This window comes from Taudactylus pleione, unplaced genomic scaffold (genome assembly GCF_031769625.1).
Source record: "Taudactylus pleione unplaced genomic scaffold, aTauple2 ptg000005l, whole genome shotgun sequence".
Classification (NCBI taxonomy): domain Eukaryota; kingdom Metazoa; phylum Chordata; class Amphibia; order Anura; family Myobatrachidae; genus Taudactylus; species Taudactylus pleione.
In genome coordinates, this window is record NW_028284408.1 from 16,782,922 (window position 1) to 16,800,479 (window position 17,558).

The window sequence follows — 17,558 nt, forward strand, 5'->3', positions numbered from 1 at the left end:
GATGAAATACTGCTGTGTGTCTATGTGCCAGAGACAGACAGCGTGACAGTGATTGTTCTGCCCCATAATCTCCGCCCACAAATATACATGGCTCCACCTCTAACATTGATCACTCTGCCTTCACGTGCGCTTCCCAGCCGTTCCCCGGTTTCTCATCCAATCAGATCACATTGTGTGGGCGGGGCGAGACAATGAGCCTAGTATCTGGTTCCCGTTAGGGGTAGGCGTGGCGATGAAGACAGTGGGCGGAGGCATGTTCTCAGTCTCCTCCACTACAGTACAGACCAAGAAAGAAACGTCTTTTTTTTATCCCAGCAGCAGTCGGGCAGCGGCTCGATCAGGCCCTGGGTCAGGATTGCCAACGTTAGAGGTATGTGCCATGTACCAGAGGGCGGCGCCGGGTCACTCCGAGAGCCAGACAGCTTATTACGCAGATCTTTTGCTTGTGGGTCGGGTATTCTGGCGGGCGGGCACGAGGCTGGACCCTGGCGTCCCTGTGCGTCACGTGGCGGTGCCGGGGACCTGCTCTGAGGGGCATGGCAGCAGCAGCCGCCGGGTGACTGTCTGTGATCAGCAGATGGGCAGCTCCGTAGTGGCATCCTGTCCCCCGTCCGTGCCTGGTATGATGGTCATGGTGCAGTTAGGTCTAGGTGGAATTCTCTCTAAAGACCGATTTACACCTTACCCACTATTTAGCCTTGTATGTATTGATGCGGTTATATAAATGCATTTGTTTATAAAGCACTTTATGGAGTGATAGTGGCTGCGGGTAACTATGCTCGGTCCCGGTAAGCATGGCCCCTTGCTAGGTCCTGGCAAACTGACGTCTTATTATGTATCTGTCACCATCTGCCAGACACTGCTGTGCGTGTAGTAAATGAGGCGAACCTGTAAATATAATTAATGCATTGGATTTACGAACGAGTACATCATGTTCCAAGTTCCTATATAAAAGTGATGCATTAACATGCCTTATTATTGTGATACTGACGACTTATAGTAAGGGAGTAGTAGCATCATCTACTTTTTAAACCTCCAACCTATTCTTTAGTGTTGTACAGTAACTTCACATGTTCTGTACAAATACAGACTCACATGAACAACAGAGGTCTGTACTTATACATTTGCTGCCCTTATTACATGTACAATAATAAATAAGTAGAATGCTGGTACTTCATGGAATGTATATGTCAGAGCTAGATGTGTACTGTAGGTGAAGGTCAGTCTCCAATGGAGTTCAGCACTACCTCAGAAAGTTAAGGAAGGTGGAAGAGGAGATTAAAAGCAGAGTGGGTTCATCATGCTAGATTTAAGCTGGTCACACACTAGACCAACTTACATCCAACCAGCCAACTTGTTGATTGGTTGGAATGAAAATCTGGTAAGGAATGAAAGCAAATGACAATCAGCAATTTGCTCCCAAATGCCGGAAAATGAACAAAAACTGTTTGAACAAATTGTTTAGATCAAACATTTAACAAACTTGTCTGACGACCATTTTCATCTGTTTTCTGGCATTTAGGAGCAAATTGCTGATCATCATTTACTCCCATTCCTTACCAGATTTTCATTCCAACCAATCAACAAGTTGGCTGGTTGGATGTAAGTTGGTCTAGTGTGTGGCCAGCTTTACTCTACTGCCAGGATTATCCTAGATCTAAACCCATATAGATTTATAATAAATTACATTCATGTTCTTCATTCTAGAAAACCACTTTCATTTGTTTAATTCTAATATCAACTTTTGTAAAGGGATCAATCCGTGTAACATGGTTGGCTTCTAGAGGCATTATTCTGTCAGTTTCCAGTATAGTATTGAAGTGTGAAATATACATTTTGTTTGGGGAATGTAAGTCTATATAGCCACAAGTCATCCCTTACAGCTGTAGCTGGAAATCTACTTTTTCAGTTTGAGAATCTGCTATTAAGGACTTTGCAGGCAATATGTTATCTTACATACTGTATAGGGGAACATTGGGGATTATTAGGTTTCCTTGATCTTCAGGAATATCCCCTCTCCCATCATTATAACTGGTTAGACTACAATGGCCAGATCATGAGAACAAATAAGACATTAAGCAGAATCCTGGCTGCATTACTGACCTTGCTGAAGGACAGTGACATTCCACTCTAGTGCCTGTGTCAGCTCATGCCCAGCAGGTTATACTATCTTGGAATAATATCAACCAAATCTCCCTCAAACTGCTGTTTTTTAATAAGTAAAGTCACATTTTTCTAAACACAACTTTTTGTGTTTTAAAAAAAAAAAAAAAAAACAGTTGTAAATGTTTCCTCTTTTATGGGTTAGATCAGTGGTTGCCGATCTTAATTGAGGTGTGAGCTACTTTAGTAAAATTAAACCTCCTGAAGAGCTACTATAATTGTAGAAAAAAATCTGGCTAATAACCGAACAATTGAAGATCATTTAAGGAAAAATAAAAAAAATGCTTCATAGAAAACAACAATGCGTTTAATTATTACAGTGATATTTTTGTAGTTTGTAAGTAAAATGTAAGCACAGTCACCTTTCATTGTTAATTACCGGCTCCAGGCATGTACATGCAGTAGAAGAGCAAAAGATGGTGTACCGGTAGGGCTGCTGTGTGATTTTCCGGCAGGGCTGGGCAGGAGTCACTCGCTTTGCCGTAGCATAGACGCCGTTAGCAGAAGCACAGCTGCGGCAATCTCCTGACATGCTTCCCTGTGGCTCCACCCAAGGCGTAGAAATCATGGGGGAACACGTCAGAGGTCACTTCCTCCTGGTTTACTTGGCAGTAGTGCATCTAGGCGAGCTACCAAAATCAAGACAGCGAGCTATCAGTAGCCCCCGAGCTACAGGTTGGAGACCACTGGGTTAGATGAAAAGGATTTATGTTCCTATTATAGCTGAGCAAATAATAAATATATATCTATATCTATATCTATCTATCTATCTATCTCACTTATAGTTGTGGAGCAGTCGTACTGCAATAATTATTTAACAAATGTATTCTTTGTGGGTTGATTGACCTGTACATATGGTTAATGTTTTGGTGACTTCTATTATCCCTATATTTTGTAGTAAAGGGTACATTATTCCCATGTACCCATAGGCTTGTACCTATCCTACCTAAGTTGTTGCATTTGTCTTCTGTTCTGAATTGTCAATTTAACTTTGTTCCACTCAAGGTGAGATTTATCAAATATTGGAGACTCTTTTCTAGCACAGCCTATAAAATGTCAGTTGGCAGCTGATTGGTTGATGCTTTAACTCTCTCTAATGGTGCATACACACGGGCAGACTTGCTAGATCAACGATGAATGATTTTACCAAAGATCTCATTAATGATGAACGATTTCTGACAGTATTCAAATGAATGAAATCGTCCAAATCTGACTGCATACAGTTGATTTCAGATATTGTTATCTGACATGCGGGCACGCGCATCGTTCGTCTATGCATGTCAAACATGTCAACGATATGAACGATGTAACGATTTTTACAATAGTTATCGTTCATATCTTCCAGAAAATCTGACCGTGCGTACCCTCCATAAGATTAAATAAATCTCCCTTAGGGGACTTTGTATTAAAAATCGCAAGTGCCGCGACTTCTTTCATTGTGCATTGCAGTGGGGATAATCCTTCTTTTTTTTTTTCACATGGCTATCCCTGCTATGTACTAAATGTAGTTTGCAGTACCGCTAACCGCTGTTCCTGCGAGTTACATCCCCGAGTATCGGAGGAGTCTTTCACATGTGCACACAGTCTCAGATGTGGGTGCCAGACTGAGGAAGATCCCTCTCCTGCGATTATGCCTCCATAGGCATAAAGCGGTTTACGTCATCTGGGGATGGCATAAACCAGAGGGATCAAACTCTTTGCTTTTCAGATTTTGGTACGTAGGGGTCAGACTGCAGTCCTCATTGACATTAATATTAACTGCGGTGTGCTGTGACAATTAGCCTTTTGCAGGAAATTTCTCTGAAATCTCCTGCATTAGGCTGTTACATAGCCAGGATACATAACATAATGCAGAAACTGCAGTTCCGGCATGATTTTATTAAAAATAGGCTTGACAAATAGGCCCCTTAGTCTGGTGTGTGGAGGAATCATTGATACTGGCTTACTGTTCAAATAAATTGCCAGCATGAGAGTTAAATGTTTTGATTGCATTATACTGTAATTTTCTCTGGGAACACACCTAGCAGGGGGTAACTGTAGATGATGGTCATTCATACACATTGAACGACCATCATCTTCCAGGCAGCTGCGGGTCTCGCTGGCGGGGGGCGAGTCTGCCCCCCTCCCCACGGCTGCCGCTGCATGTGTACGGGCTATCGGCTGATCGCCTGTACTCACTTGTTGATTGACAGATATGTCTGTAGATATATTTGTCCATCGGCTATGCAGCACAGCTAATGCGATATGTTTGTGAACGATGTCGTTCAGACATATCGTTTGTACACACTGGCGAACGGGTGCCAGATATATTGGCTGATCAATTGATCGGCCAATATATCTGTCAGAGTGTACCTATCTTAACTCAGAATTCCTATTCTGGGTGTTTTCTCTGCCTTAATCCAGTTAATTCTGTTCTCAAGAACAGAATGTGCCTGCAGGGTGTTGGTTAGACTACACATAGTAGTGAATATTAGCTAGCTATTATAGTTGTTACTTTTTAGTTTGGGGTTATGCACTTAGGAAGGGAATCAAACTTTGTATCGATTTACAGTCTTTTCTTGTGCGATCAGTTATTAATGACATAAGTCTCAGTAAAGATATATGCACATGTCTACATGGCACCAATGATATATAATTTTTTATGTGTATACACACATTTGTTGCATGGCTCCTGGCGTCATTATACCGTATCGGCCTCAAGAACAAAACACTGTTCATATCTGACAGAAAATCTGACACGTGAGCCTGCAATGATGAACGATGCGAGTTCCCGCTTGTCGGATAACGATCTCTGACCTCTGATGTGCTTGCAGTCAGATTTGGACGATTCCATTCATTTTAATAGTCTCAAATCGTTCAAATTGTTCATCTGACATATCTGATCGTGTGTATGCGGTATATGTTTTTTTTTCTTTTTTCAAGGCACCTCTAGGCCAAAAAATTATACCTAAACTTTATATCCTAACAACTAAAGCTAGGTACACACTTTTCCAAACCTTCAGGGATCCAACTACAGATCAGACTGTTTATACAATCCTACTGCAATCCTGGTAGCAGATTCTACATCCAATCTATACGTACGCACTTGTACAAATTTGCAGCAGATCTCCAATCTGCATCTGCTGTAACAATCTGCTGAAAGGGTTGTATCGCCGTACACACTCTTCCAGTCTTTGGCAGACCGGCTACCACTCACTGGGATGAATTGGACAAACCAATCTCAGGAGCGTACTCACTTCTAAATTGGTCTGATTGGTGATTTGGTCTCCTTGTTTTTCAGCAGGTTTAAATATCTTTTGACAAGACCATTCAATCAAGATTGGATGAAACCAGAGGCCTTGTGAGTGTACACATTCTACCAATGTCTAACCAACTGGTTGGTCTGAGGTTGGATTGGATGACAATTGTGTACCCAGCTTAAGTAGGATTTAGAAAGAATAACATAAATAAATAAATTGGAAAACAAACCGTACTCTGTGCACAGATGCTAGTGGTATTGGAAGGTATAGGGCCTGATTCAGGGTTGTAAGCTAATGCTGGCACAGTTGCAATTTGCACAGCAGTGACGTGCAAAAACATGCTAATGCAACAGTGCCCGGGACTTATACTGAGATGCCCACCTGAGCCATCGCAGCTGTCTGCAACTGTACATCGGACGCAGATCATGCAAACATCGACTTCCTGAGTCAGTTTATCGTAACTCAGAATAGCCGCTGTAACTGAGCGACGGAGCCATGTTTGGATTGCAGTCAGAGGTTGGTAGACTCCCCGAAAACGGTTGTGACACCCCCATGATTTTCTCCCCACTCCCTGTTACTTCCCACAAAATGGCCCCTGTCAATCATTTGTGAAAAAATCTTCTGGGCTAGCGTATTCGCAATTCTATTGCTGTGCATGCGCATTGCAGCTGTGACACATGCGCTGTCTGACTAATCGCTCAACTGCGCGAACATCGCCATACCATACAACTCTGAATCTTCACAACTAGACTAATCCTAATGTTGGGGGTGAAAGTAAGGTGAATCCTGGTGGTAATAAATGTATGAGAAAGTCAAGGTAACAGTCTTACATATACTATTTGCTGCAGTAGCAGTTGGGGAAATTTCAGTAGGGGTATTGGAGTAACTGTCAATTGTATTACTTATTCTAAAGGGGTTAACCATGTAAACTTTGTCTTACAGTACAGGGAGTTGGCACACAGTCACTGCGGAGGGACTTTCCTAAGCGTGTGACATATAGTGTTGGGCTGCAGTGTAGTCCAAAATTCAAATAGGGGAGCCACACCAACTGCCGCCCCAAACGTTGCCGTTCGGGACACACTGGCAGTTGGTGTGGCTACCCTATTTGGATTGTCGCACACAGTCACTGCGGAGCGACTTTCCGAAATCCCTGTATATTTAAACTTTGCAAACATTTTGGAGTACTACCTCTAAATATGCGGAACAGTTATAGAGGTTCAATCAGGCGTCCAGGACTCGCACACTGTGAGGTGTAGCTCAGGGAGAAAAGATGGGAAGTGGAGGAGGGGGCATGGCTGCACTTCCGCCAATCAGTGAGTTGTCCATAGCATAGCATGGTGTCTGGCACCGTGCTGTGTAAATAGAAGCAGGCTGCATAGAGATGCAGCGCGCAGCCCCTGCAGCTGACTTGTAGTTGGACCATCCACCCACAGCACCCCTGCATAAGTGCCAGGACCATGGCACACACTTTGGGACTCTATGCCATATACTGGCCATACACGCTACAATTATTGGGACGATCCGCCCGATATCGGCGGATCGCCGCGATAATTGTAGCGTGTGGGGGGGCGACCAAGGGTTAAATATTGCTCGGGCATGCTGGATTGTCCAGCATGCCCGTCCGATGCGATATTACCCGGTAAACTGTCGGCTGCATCTGGCAGTGTATGCCCAGCGCAGCCGACAGAAGGAACAGGGAAATGTCTCCGCCCCTGGGGGCGGAGCGCGGATGTCGGGCTATACACTGTGAGATTTCTCTCACAGTGTATGCCGGCGACATCTGCGGCTGGCAGCCGGCCAGATAAAATGTCTGTCAGACCGACAGACATTTTATCTGGCTGTGTATGCCCAGCAATAAACTGCTGAAATGCATAAATGTTTTGTTTTGCAATAAAATAACAATAAACAAAGAAACAATATTTGCAGAGCAGTGAAATGGTTTCCTAGAGACCAAAATAATTTGACATTTGAGAACAGTTGCCATACATCAATCAGTTATATAATATACTAGGTGCAGACACAGGAGGTGTTTACAGTACAGGCAAGTATGCTGCAGTACAATAGGAAGCTGTCTGTGCCTGGCATTCTCTGCACGCTAGTTTTGGATGGTCTCTACAAGTTTTCAACATACAGATAAACTGTGCAGTGTTGCAGTACATTAATAATGCAGCATTTTCTTTTAAACAAAATTGTATTTTGAAGCCGAGATAGTATCTTCTTCTGTATTTTAGGACACACCTGGTTCCTTGCTGAAAAGTTGTTTTATGCAGGCTTGTCATGCAGAAATGTCTGTTCATCAATGAACTGGCTAATTAGTCAGGTAAATAACTTCAATATCTACTCTTCTCTTTCATTAGTCATTGCTTTGTCACAGTACAAGAACCTAACAGAAGATTAACTTTTCAGGGAAACATTGAGAGAGATTTTGAAAAGGGGAGACAGGAGAAATGGAGGATAGAATAGGGAAAAACCAGGCGTAGGAGGGAGATGGGAGGAATAGGTTTCAGGAATAATTTGGAGAATGAATAGGGGTTATGGGGGGAGGGGAGCGAAGAAATGTATGGAGAGATGGGAAAAAATCCTGCACAATTGTTAGCAACCCAGCGAATGACGGGTCCAAAATACCAGTAATAGTAATAATTATGAAACTATGTATATTGTTATCCTTACAACAAAGTATAAAGGGCTATGTTTACTAAAGTGCTGGTTTTTGGTAGAGATGTTGCCCATAGCAACCAATCATTCTTGCTATTATCTTCTATGAGGTGCTAGATAAATGTTAAGTAGAATCTAATTGGTTCGCTATGGGCAACATCTCAACTTCTAAAAACCCGCACTTTAGTAAATATACCCCATAATCTTTTTATAAATTTAAAAAAAAAAAAAAAAATAGCAAAGCAACCAAATCATTTTGGCTTATTATTGTCAGTAATTTTACTGTAAATGTGTCTTGCAGGAAAAATAGAGACTTCTGAAATCAACATGTCTGCCCTTAACTGGAAACCATTTATATATGGAGGTCTGGCCTCCATTACTGCTGAGTGTGGTAAGTTGTGTTTGTTTACATATTTGTAGTCATTTTCTAAACCCTGTACCCATGGGCGTAACTACCATCAGTTATCATGCTGATCAAATAAAAATGTGGGTCCCAAGGACCCCTCACTTTCCATAATTGGGGTACTACTCCACAGTTTCTGGGTCCTATTGCAATATATTTCTCCCTGTTTGTTGCACTGAGAATGACATGGGGAGAAGGGAACGGGGGGAGGGGAGAATACACAGGAGAGCAGAAGAGGTACAGACGTGTAGAGGGGAACGGGGTACAGACATGGGGAGAGGGGGAAAGGGGAGGGGAGGGCAGAGTACACTGGAGAGGGGAACAGGGGGCTGTAGCAGCTGTATTTCCTCCTGTACTATAATAAATAAAATAAATACCATTTACCTGCTGCCAGTAAAAGTGATACTGCCTACACAGCAGTCACACTGGCGAAGGATGACATCAGGGTCCTTCTACTGAAGTTGATCTATCCACTACCCGTGATAAGTAAGGAGGAACCATGATCCGGCATCCGTACACCAGGAGCAGTGCGAACGTCAGGTGGAATGCACAGCCGACGGCGATTTGATCATGAGACTCCTCCGGCGGTGAATGATTGGTGAATGCTGCCGGCAGTGATTGGACCAGGCGCCGCCGGAGGTGATTGGCTGCTATGCTCGCTGTGTGTGTGCTTCAGCAGCCAGTCACTGCCAGCAGCATCTCTCCAACTCTGCGGCGAGTACTCAAGTGAGGGACTTGCGACCGGGTCCTATGGTACCCAGTCATTTTTAAAACCGAATCCCTCACTTCCTATATCGCATAAAAACACTATAGAGCGTATTTCACGATCACTGCCCAGAGGTGCAAGGGATGCAGCTGCTATGGGGCCCATCTTCCTTCTCAAAGTTACATGTGTTATATAGATTTTTTAGCATTGGGTGGTACCAACTTCTGTTATGGGGCCTTCAAATACCTAGTTATGCCCCTGCCTGTACCTCTCGCCAACATGGCTAATCAGTGGGCAGCCATGGCTGCGCATTCTATTATATGGGACTGAAAAAACGCACCCGAGTGGAGAGGATAGATGTTAAGGGGTAGATTTACTAGAAGCTTCTAAAACTGACAAGTGGTGGTGCTGCCCATAGCAGTAGATTCCAGCTATCATTTCTCTATTGCATTCTAGAAAGTGATAGGCAGAATCTGATTGGCTGCTATGGGCAGCATCACTACTTGTCTGCTTTAGTAAATTTACCCCTAACTCTCCATAGAGCTTTTAAAGTTTGATCCATTTATCTGTGTAGTGTCTTACACTGGGCAATACATCGGCCGTTCAATGGAATGGACAATATATCGCGAGTCGGCAGATGTGTACCCCTGATATGTCCGCGAACTATGTCATTCAGACATATGGCGTCAGCTGTGTAGCACAGACTATGGGCAATATATCTGCACATCCAGATGCGCAGATCGCCTGTACATTGTTGCGGGGGGGGGGGGGGTGGTGTGTGTGCGCGCGCGCGCGGTCTGCAGACATATCTGTCCGTCGGCTGTGCAGCACAGCCAATGCGATATGTCGTGAACGACGTTCACCGACATGTTGCGGGTACATACTGCCCGACGGACAGCAGATATATTGGCCGATCAATTGATCGGATAATATACAGTATCTGCCAGTGTGTACCCAGCATAACAGTTGCTAAACTTGCATCTTGGACTTACGGTAGGCTAATTGTGGAGAAACAACATAACATTCAAGGCTTCAAGCCCACGTATTCGGACATATGATTTGTAATCCAGACACCCAAATATTTAAACCAAGCAACCCAACGGTGAGGAATAGCTGGATGGGGAGTTAGTGCACTCACCCGTGGGAGATTGTGACTTAGCCCAGATAATGCACATAAACAAACAGGGATGGGTACTAAATACCGGCAGTCGGGATAGCAGTTGTCAATATACCAACAGCAGCTTCCCGATGCTCAGTATCCCAACAGGTGCCTAAACCTAACCCTCCCCCTTTGGTGCCTAAACCTAATCCTCCTCCCCACACTGGAGCCTTACCCTAACTCCCCTGTCATGCCTGAACCTAGGTCTCCCCTCCCCCCCACCCCCGGCATCGGTATCTATTCCGGTGTTAGGCTTTAGGCGCCTCTGTTTAGTCCCGAGTCGGGATTCCGACGCCGGGATTTCAACAGCCGGCATCCCCGTCCATCGGCAAGGTAACTGCATCCCAAACAAACCTTGTTCTAATTGGTGTAATGCCTACAGAGCTATAGAAGCAGCTGCAAATAAGGGTGGCTGCCAAACCTAAGCACTTCTAGTTTTAGGGTGTTTGGTTTCTTAGTCACTCCATTCTGATGGGGATTTCATCATTTGATTTACATAAATCAGTTTTATTAATGCATTCTCAAACAGCTTATCATTTTCAATGCCCATATTCACTTTTGTTGTGTTTTAACATGAATATATTCTTTATGTTGTGGTATTGCTCATGTCACTGAAAGCATATTGTTCCTGTAATGTTTTGCAAGAAAATCTAGTTAGAGCTGTATTTGAAGCCAATTCTGTGGACATAAAAGTAAGACAGGCAAAAGGTGTCCCATTCTGCCCAATGTCCATGCAGATCTACTTGCTGAGGCTCCATATGAGCAGTAGATCGTAGTACAGACTTTAACTGCTTTCTCTCCTAGAAAACTGGCATGTAACTGGTTTGACAACTGCACTTCCTTCCAGCACCATCCCATTGACAGACTGGATTTAAAAGTCTTGGCACTAGTAGTTTACCTGGCTGGGACTTTTAAGTCTGGTGACATCAGATGGATGATGCAGATGAGGGCGAGATTGCACAATTATACTCTGGTTGTCAGCAGTTATTTGTCGATCAGTGGACATGCACAGTGTGATCTTCCTGTATGCCAAACTGGGCAGGATCTGTCTGGCCAGACTGAGCAACCAGATTTCTTTCAATATCGATGGATTATTTGTGTGCTTTAGAGATGACTCCACACACTTATTATGTCCCATTATGATTTATTATTAGGCATGGGGATTAGTGCAACTATACATGTGTACATAAAAGGTAGAGAATGAACAGGTTTGATTCCCCATGAAAATGCCACATGTGCCTATAAAAGGCTGGCTTTTGCATGGCCTTAACTGTACGTATAGGGTGGACATGGATCACAATCTGTATATTCAGCATCTGTCACATGTTTGTGTCATGTTAGTTGCCCTTGGAGCCTCCTGTTAGTTTGATAAGGTGCTGTACCATAGTTACCCGATTCATTTGTACTTTCAGCTCTGAAGTTTGTTTGATTTGTTCAGTATAAGTAATGTGAAAATACTTGTGGAAAAACTTAGTTGATTTTAGAATTTTGCCACTTTTGCTTACAAACACTGCTTAAAGGCACAAATGTGCACTAACCTGTCTTAATGGCTTCTGTACTCCTCTAGCTATTTGTTGCACAAATGCATTTTATCTTTTCGGTTTGGTTTGGATTCGTCTGCAGATGCTGAAGAGCAGTTAGGTCCAGAGGAGCCAGCACCTTCTTAATATAGACCATTTTTTATAAAGAGAAAAGCTTTGTCCCTTGAGGATATAGTGATATGCTTGTACAATTCTGTTGCTGTCTGGTGAATTTTGCTGTGGTGGGAAGGTTGTTTAGATGAAGAAAGGAAAGTGTATAACGCCATATGTAAATCTCACTTTCTGAAAGTTTGAGTCACAGAATAATGGAAAAGGAATGTCCTGCTTTCTGGGTAATTTAATATGTTGTATGCATATGATTTGAAGATCAAATGACTGCTTTGCTTAGAGCCAAACCACATATAGACTAGTAACTACTTTAATACCTCAATATCTTAACTTCAGTTTTTCACAGTATGGAATACACCTGATAAAACAAGATTATGTAGTATGAGTATTCCAGTCCTTTAGCCCAGCTTCAATGATAATCTCTGAAAAATGTGGCTAGAAGAGATTGTGTAGAAGACTTAACTGCATAGATGCTAAGACTCACTATGACCAAATCCCAATGCAAATATTGTTTTGTGTTGCTTGGTGACCATGCAGTCATGCTGATAGTGGTCATTGTCAAACTTGTTTCACTAGTGAGACACTTGGGTTGACCAAAATTAGCATTTGTGCAGCTAGCGTTGGCTAGATTTGCATGCAGTCTATAAATCGGAACAAAATTGTAATTTTCTTTTTTCTCCCCCACTGAAAGGCACGTTTCCTATAGACTTGACTAAGACACGTCTCCAAGTGCAGGGTCAGGCTAATGATGCAAAGTACAAAGAAATCCGCTACAGAGGAATGCTCCATGCACTTGTTAGAATATGCAAAGAAGAAGGTTTGAAAGCACTGTATTCTGGGTAAGTAGTGTAGTTTGACCCACTCTTATCTATGTTTTACAATTCACTAAAGACACACTGGCATTTGCAATGCTTTTATTGCATGTAGAAAGCTATATAATGCTAGGTACACACTGGCCGATCAATTGATCATCCAATATATCTGCTGGCCGTCGGCCAGTGTGTACAGACGATATGTCTGTAAGCCACGTCGTTCAGACCTATTGCATTGGCTGTGCCGCACAACCCATGGACAGATATATCTGCAGACCTCCCACACACACACACACACACACACACACAGCGGCAGCCGCAGGGAGGGGGGCGGCTCTGCCTCTCCTCCCTGTCAGCGGGACCCGCTGCTGCCGGATAGATGACGACCGTTCAGTGTGTATGAACGTCCATCTAAAGCTATATCTGCAGATCACTCATCTGCAGATATCTTTCAGGTGTGTACCCAACTTAAGTTGGGGGGTTTCTGTATTAATATACAATTACAAATGTGTTCAATCTGGATTTTTAAATGTGTCTGACATGGAACAGAAAGTTTTTGTTTGTAAAGAAGTAGGCAGAAAATATCACAGTGCACGTAGGGCTCAGATGGGCATCCTTAAGCCTGTCTATTGGCTAAATCATCTACCCTATGACTATTATTGCTATGGTCGGTCATGGCACTATAGAAAATCAGAAGAAAAGGCCATCATTATAGCAGTTTGAAGAGACAAACCAAGGGAGAAAGGGATTTACCAATAAGCTTCTTCGTGTGTTTGCTGCTTTATTTGCACGTTATGTAGTTGTTTTATATGTTACGATTGTTACAATGATTTTTAGGTTTACATGTGCTTAATTTGAATTAGAAATTCATTGTGAATGCAGAATTTTAATATGTAGTCACATGTGAGATTATATACTAGTGCCAAACCGAAATGCTTAAACTACTAAAATCTTACATTTCATACCCAAGTCATTTTCCTTGATGACCTATGTTCTGTTTATTTTAGTGCAATATTGAGTTAAAGTACTTTTTTTGGTTGGTTGTGGTTTTTCCTCTTTCAGTTTCCTAAAACTACTACAGTAGTTGCTAAATTTAGGATTCAGATAGATAGTTGATGGGGATGTTTGGCTCCACGATAAGTAGTTTTATAGGTATAGTTTTTATAGCTATTTTAAAGGTTATTACTAATCGTAAACTCTATTAGTCAGACCTGTTTTCCATTCATGTAAATTTTGATTTCATTGTGTACATAGTATTACCACTAAAATATTGCAGTTTATCCCGGATGGCAGACAGCCTGGACTTTATGATTTCCACTAGGACAGGGAGGTCACAAGCTTGGGGATCCTGTGCCAGCCTCTTCCTTGTCTGTCGTGGGTTTTGTCTTGTAAACAGTGCTTGTGAGATATTTATTTCTATTTATAATACTTGTTGTAAATGGGGAGACAGCAGGTGGATTGTCAGGAGATACCATCTCATTTATATTGTATCTTGTGTTTGTACTTATTACAAAATACTCTGGATTACATCCAGACCTCAAACAGACTTTTCACCTAAATCCAGCCCAGTTAGTGAATCAATTTATTGAATCAGTCTTCTTAATTTTTGATCTTTTTTTTTTTTTATTTTTTTTTTTTAGAAAGTTTATTAGATTTTCTGACACCGTCCAGATTGCACAAAATATAATGGTTGCATTTATTACAAACTGAGCAATAAAATAGACAACCACCCCCCATCCTCATGCAATTTGTGTGGCATTTTTAAATTCATAAATCAACACCCCACCACCTTCAATCATTTCAAATGTATTTTGTCTCTTTTATTGTTTGAACTTGTATTACTACATTTTCATAAATGATTGCATGTAGCAATGTTAAAGAGCCCAGATTCAATCCCTACAGAGTTGACCAGACTTTTCCCAGGTCTGTTTTTCTGATAAGGGCCTTTGCCTTTCCAGTAATATCTGTTTCTCTTGGGGGTAAATTTACTAAGATAGGAGTTCTATTAAGAAGTGATGTTGCCCATAGTAACCAATCAGATTCTATTTCTCATTTATCTAGCACCTTCTAGAAGACACCTGAAATCTGATTGGTTGCTATGGGCAATGTCACTTCTTAATAGAACTCCCATCTTAGTAAATGTACCCCTTATACTAATCTGGAGGGTGGTCAGTCTTGTGAAATATATTGGGATGGATGGATGGGGCAGCGAACATTGGGCCTGATTCACTACTGTACGCAACTGCGAATATGCACGCAATATGACAATTGTTTTGCACTGTGCATGCATATGTGCTCGTGCGCGAACCGGCCGCTGCGATCGGGGCTGCGATCGCAACGGCTACGCAGATTCTTTGCAGTGACAGGAAGTGCCATTTGTGGGTGGTGACGGGGGGGGTCGGGGAAATGCAGGTGTGCCAGTGCGTTTGCACGCCATAACAGGGCCGCGCACAAATTAGACACTGCAATGCCATAACCAGTCTGAGGTCTCATAGCGTGGGAGTTAGCAATTTCTGAGTAAGGTCTGGGCTTGTTCAGTTGTGCATATGGGTCCGATGTTACCGATTATTTCACTATGTTGCTAAAGTATACGGATGTGAGTAAGGGAAAGCGGGCGTCCTTCTGTTAGGCTGCGATCGCAATGCAAATGCAATAATTTACATATCACCGCTGATATTAGCAACTGCGTTGCATGAGTATTTGCAGAAAAACAATCCATGCTGAATCGGGCTCATTGTACATGATAAATGAACTTTGAAGAGTATATCAGCTGGGCTGATTGTGGAAGAGTTATTGAGCAGCAAAAGATATGATTCCACACCACTGCGAAAAGACTGAATCAGGATTGTGGCACTGCTCATATGAGAGATTAGACATTTATTATTATTTGTTGTCCTGTGTATCTTGTTTTTATTTGTGTGGAAAAGAGATTTTGAGGCTCTGGGTTTTTATTTCATGTGATTGCACTATTTGTAACACTTTGCTTTTTCCATGCTCCTCGCTCAGTGTATACATGCAGCAAAGTGGATCTGTGCAATATCTATACTGGCTACAGATGGGCCAAATTATTATACTGTAATATAAAGTTGTGCATATGTGTGTGTGTGTATATGTGTGTATATATATATATATATATATATATATATATATTTATTAGTGTGTGTTATCTGAGACAACCTAATGTCAACACACTATCAGGGCAATTCAATTTGGAGAGAAAAGTCAGTTTTTGCGATAATTTCGCACCGATGACGTCATTTTAGCTGGTTTTGGTTTTACACCGTATTCAATTTCAAAGACTTTTCGCAGGTTCGAAAAGTCTTTGAAAAAAATGGGGATAACTTTTCACCACTGAATAGGTGACGAAAAAAAGTGCAGAATTGGGGTTTAGGGGTGCAGGCTTAAAAAAAAAATAGCCTGCACCCATGGGAATGTCATTTTAAAATGTCAAAAAAAAGTTGAAAAAAAAAATAGGGACATCCCAAAAAATTATTGAAAATTTGGGGTGGGAAAAAAAAAAAATGGGGGAAAAAAGTGTTTAAAAATACGGAAATAGGTTCAGGGCTATTCTGCAAGTATGCGGCTGGTGTTTTCTAGAATAGGTTATTAGCGGCAGGTGCATATTTGCAGAATTTTGAAATAAAGACTTTAGGGACTTAAAAATATGCTAGTACCCATTTTCATGTACCCCAAATTTGATGGGACCACTTAAAAAAATGAAAAAAAAAAAACCTAAGTGCTCTTCTGCATCACTTCTTCAATGTCGGGAAGAAAGCAACTGCCGCGGCTACAATTTATTCCAGGAAAATTTCATTTTTTTTCGCCGATCCTACTTCACCGGGTCCTGTTTTCGTAGCTTTTAAATTGAATACGGGGATAAAGTGGGCGCTCGCCCGATACTTTATCCCAGGAAAATCTCCAATGTGGAGCGAAAAGACCAGCACTTACTTTTCGCTCCCATATTGAATACCCCTATATATAGATGCCTCTTATTTTTCTATGTGTGTAAAATATGACCGTGAGGAACCAAGTGTATGTTGTTGGCATCAGGAGGCCACTTGAGTAAGTTGTCTGTATTCATGTTCTATGTCTGATGGAAACGTCTACAGAAATAGCTTGAGCTGAAAATCTTACTTCTAGTTTGATGGTTTTCCTTGTGCTTACGTTTGTAGGATCGCACCAGCAATGCTTCGCCAGGCATCATATGGCACTATTAAAATCGGCACTTACCAAAGCTTGAAGAGGTTATTTGTTGATCGCCCAGAAGGTGTGTATGTTGCGGATACCTAAAGTTAGCTAACCCTGCACCTCTTGGTGTCATACTTATCAGTGAGCCAATGTACAATGTGGTTCTAGGAGTCTTCTTACAAATTCATCTTCGCATATATGTAACCGTGACAATATTAAACAGTATTTCAAAACCACAGAAACTTGAAATAAAAGCACACCATTTAATTTATACCAAGAGCATGTATATATTCTATACAAGTTAGTGTTAATTCTAGGTCCGGCGCTGGGCAAGGCACCGGACCGTATAAAAGGTACTGTTGTGTGCGCATTCGAAAAGGGGGGTGTATCTTAAGACACGCCCCATTTTGTTTATCACACTTAAGGACCTGCTTGGCTGCCCCCAAGCTCTTCCATTGCTTTGAATGGGTACCTTGCACATGCACACGGCATCTATTCAGTCGGTGAGTGCTGCACCGCAATTACCCCCCCCCCCCTCCCGCAGGACACTGTGACCCGCGGGTTGAGACTGTACCGGCAATAGT

At 42.3% G+C, this 17,558-nt stretch overlaps 1 protein-coding gene across 2 annotated transcripts in view; it reads left to right on the forward strand.

The window, feature by feature from the left end:
- Nucleotides 1-288: 288 nt before the first annotated feature.
- Nucleotides 289-17,558, forward strand: part of SLC25A30 (solute carrier family 25 member 30) — a 29,290-nt gene continuing 12,020 nt past the window's right edge. Inside the window, exons 1-5 of one of the 2 annotated variants that reach the window (XM_088442813.1) lie at nucleotides 289-370; nucleotides 7,634-7,722; nucleotides 8,359-8,448; nucleotides 12,666-12,813; nucleotides 16,959-17,053. In XM_088442813.1, coding sequence (XP_088298939.1) covers nucleotides 8,385-8,448; nucleotides 12,666-12,813; nucleotides 16,959-17,053 — 307 coding nt within the window. In that variant the 5' untranslated portion in view covers nucleotides 289-370; nucleotides 7,634-7,722; nucleotides 8,359-8,384. The remainder of the gene's footprint in view (nucleotides 371-7,633; nucleotides 7,723-8,358; nucleotides 8,449-12,665; nucleotides 12,814-16,958; nucleotides 17,054-17,558) is intronic. The other variant, XM_088442804.1, reaches the window with a different exon arrangement.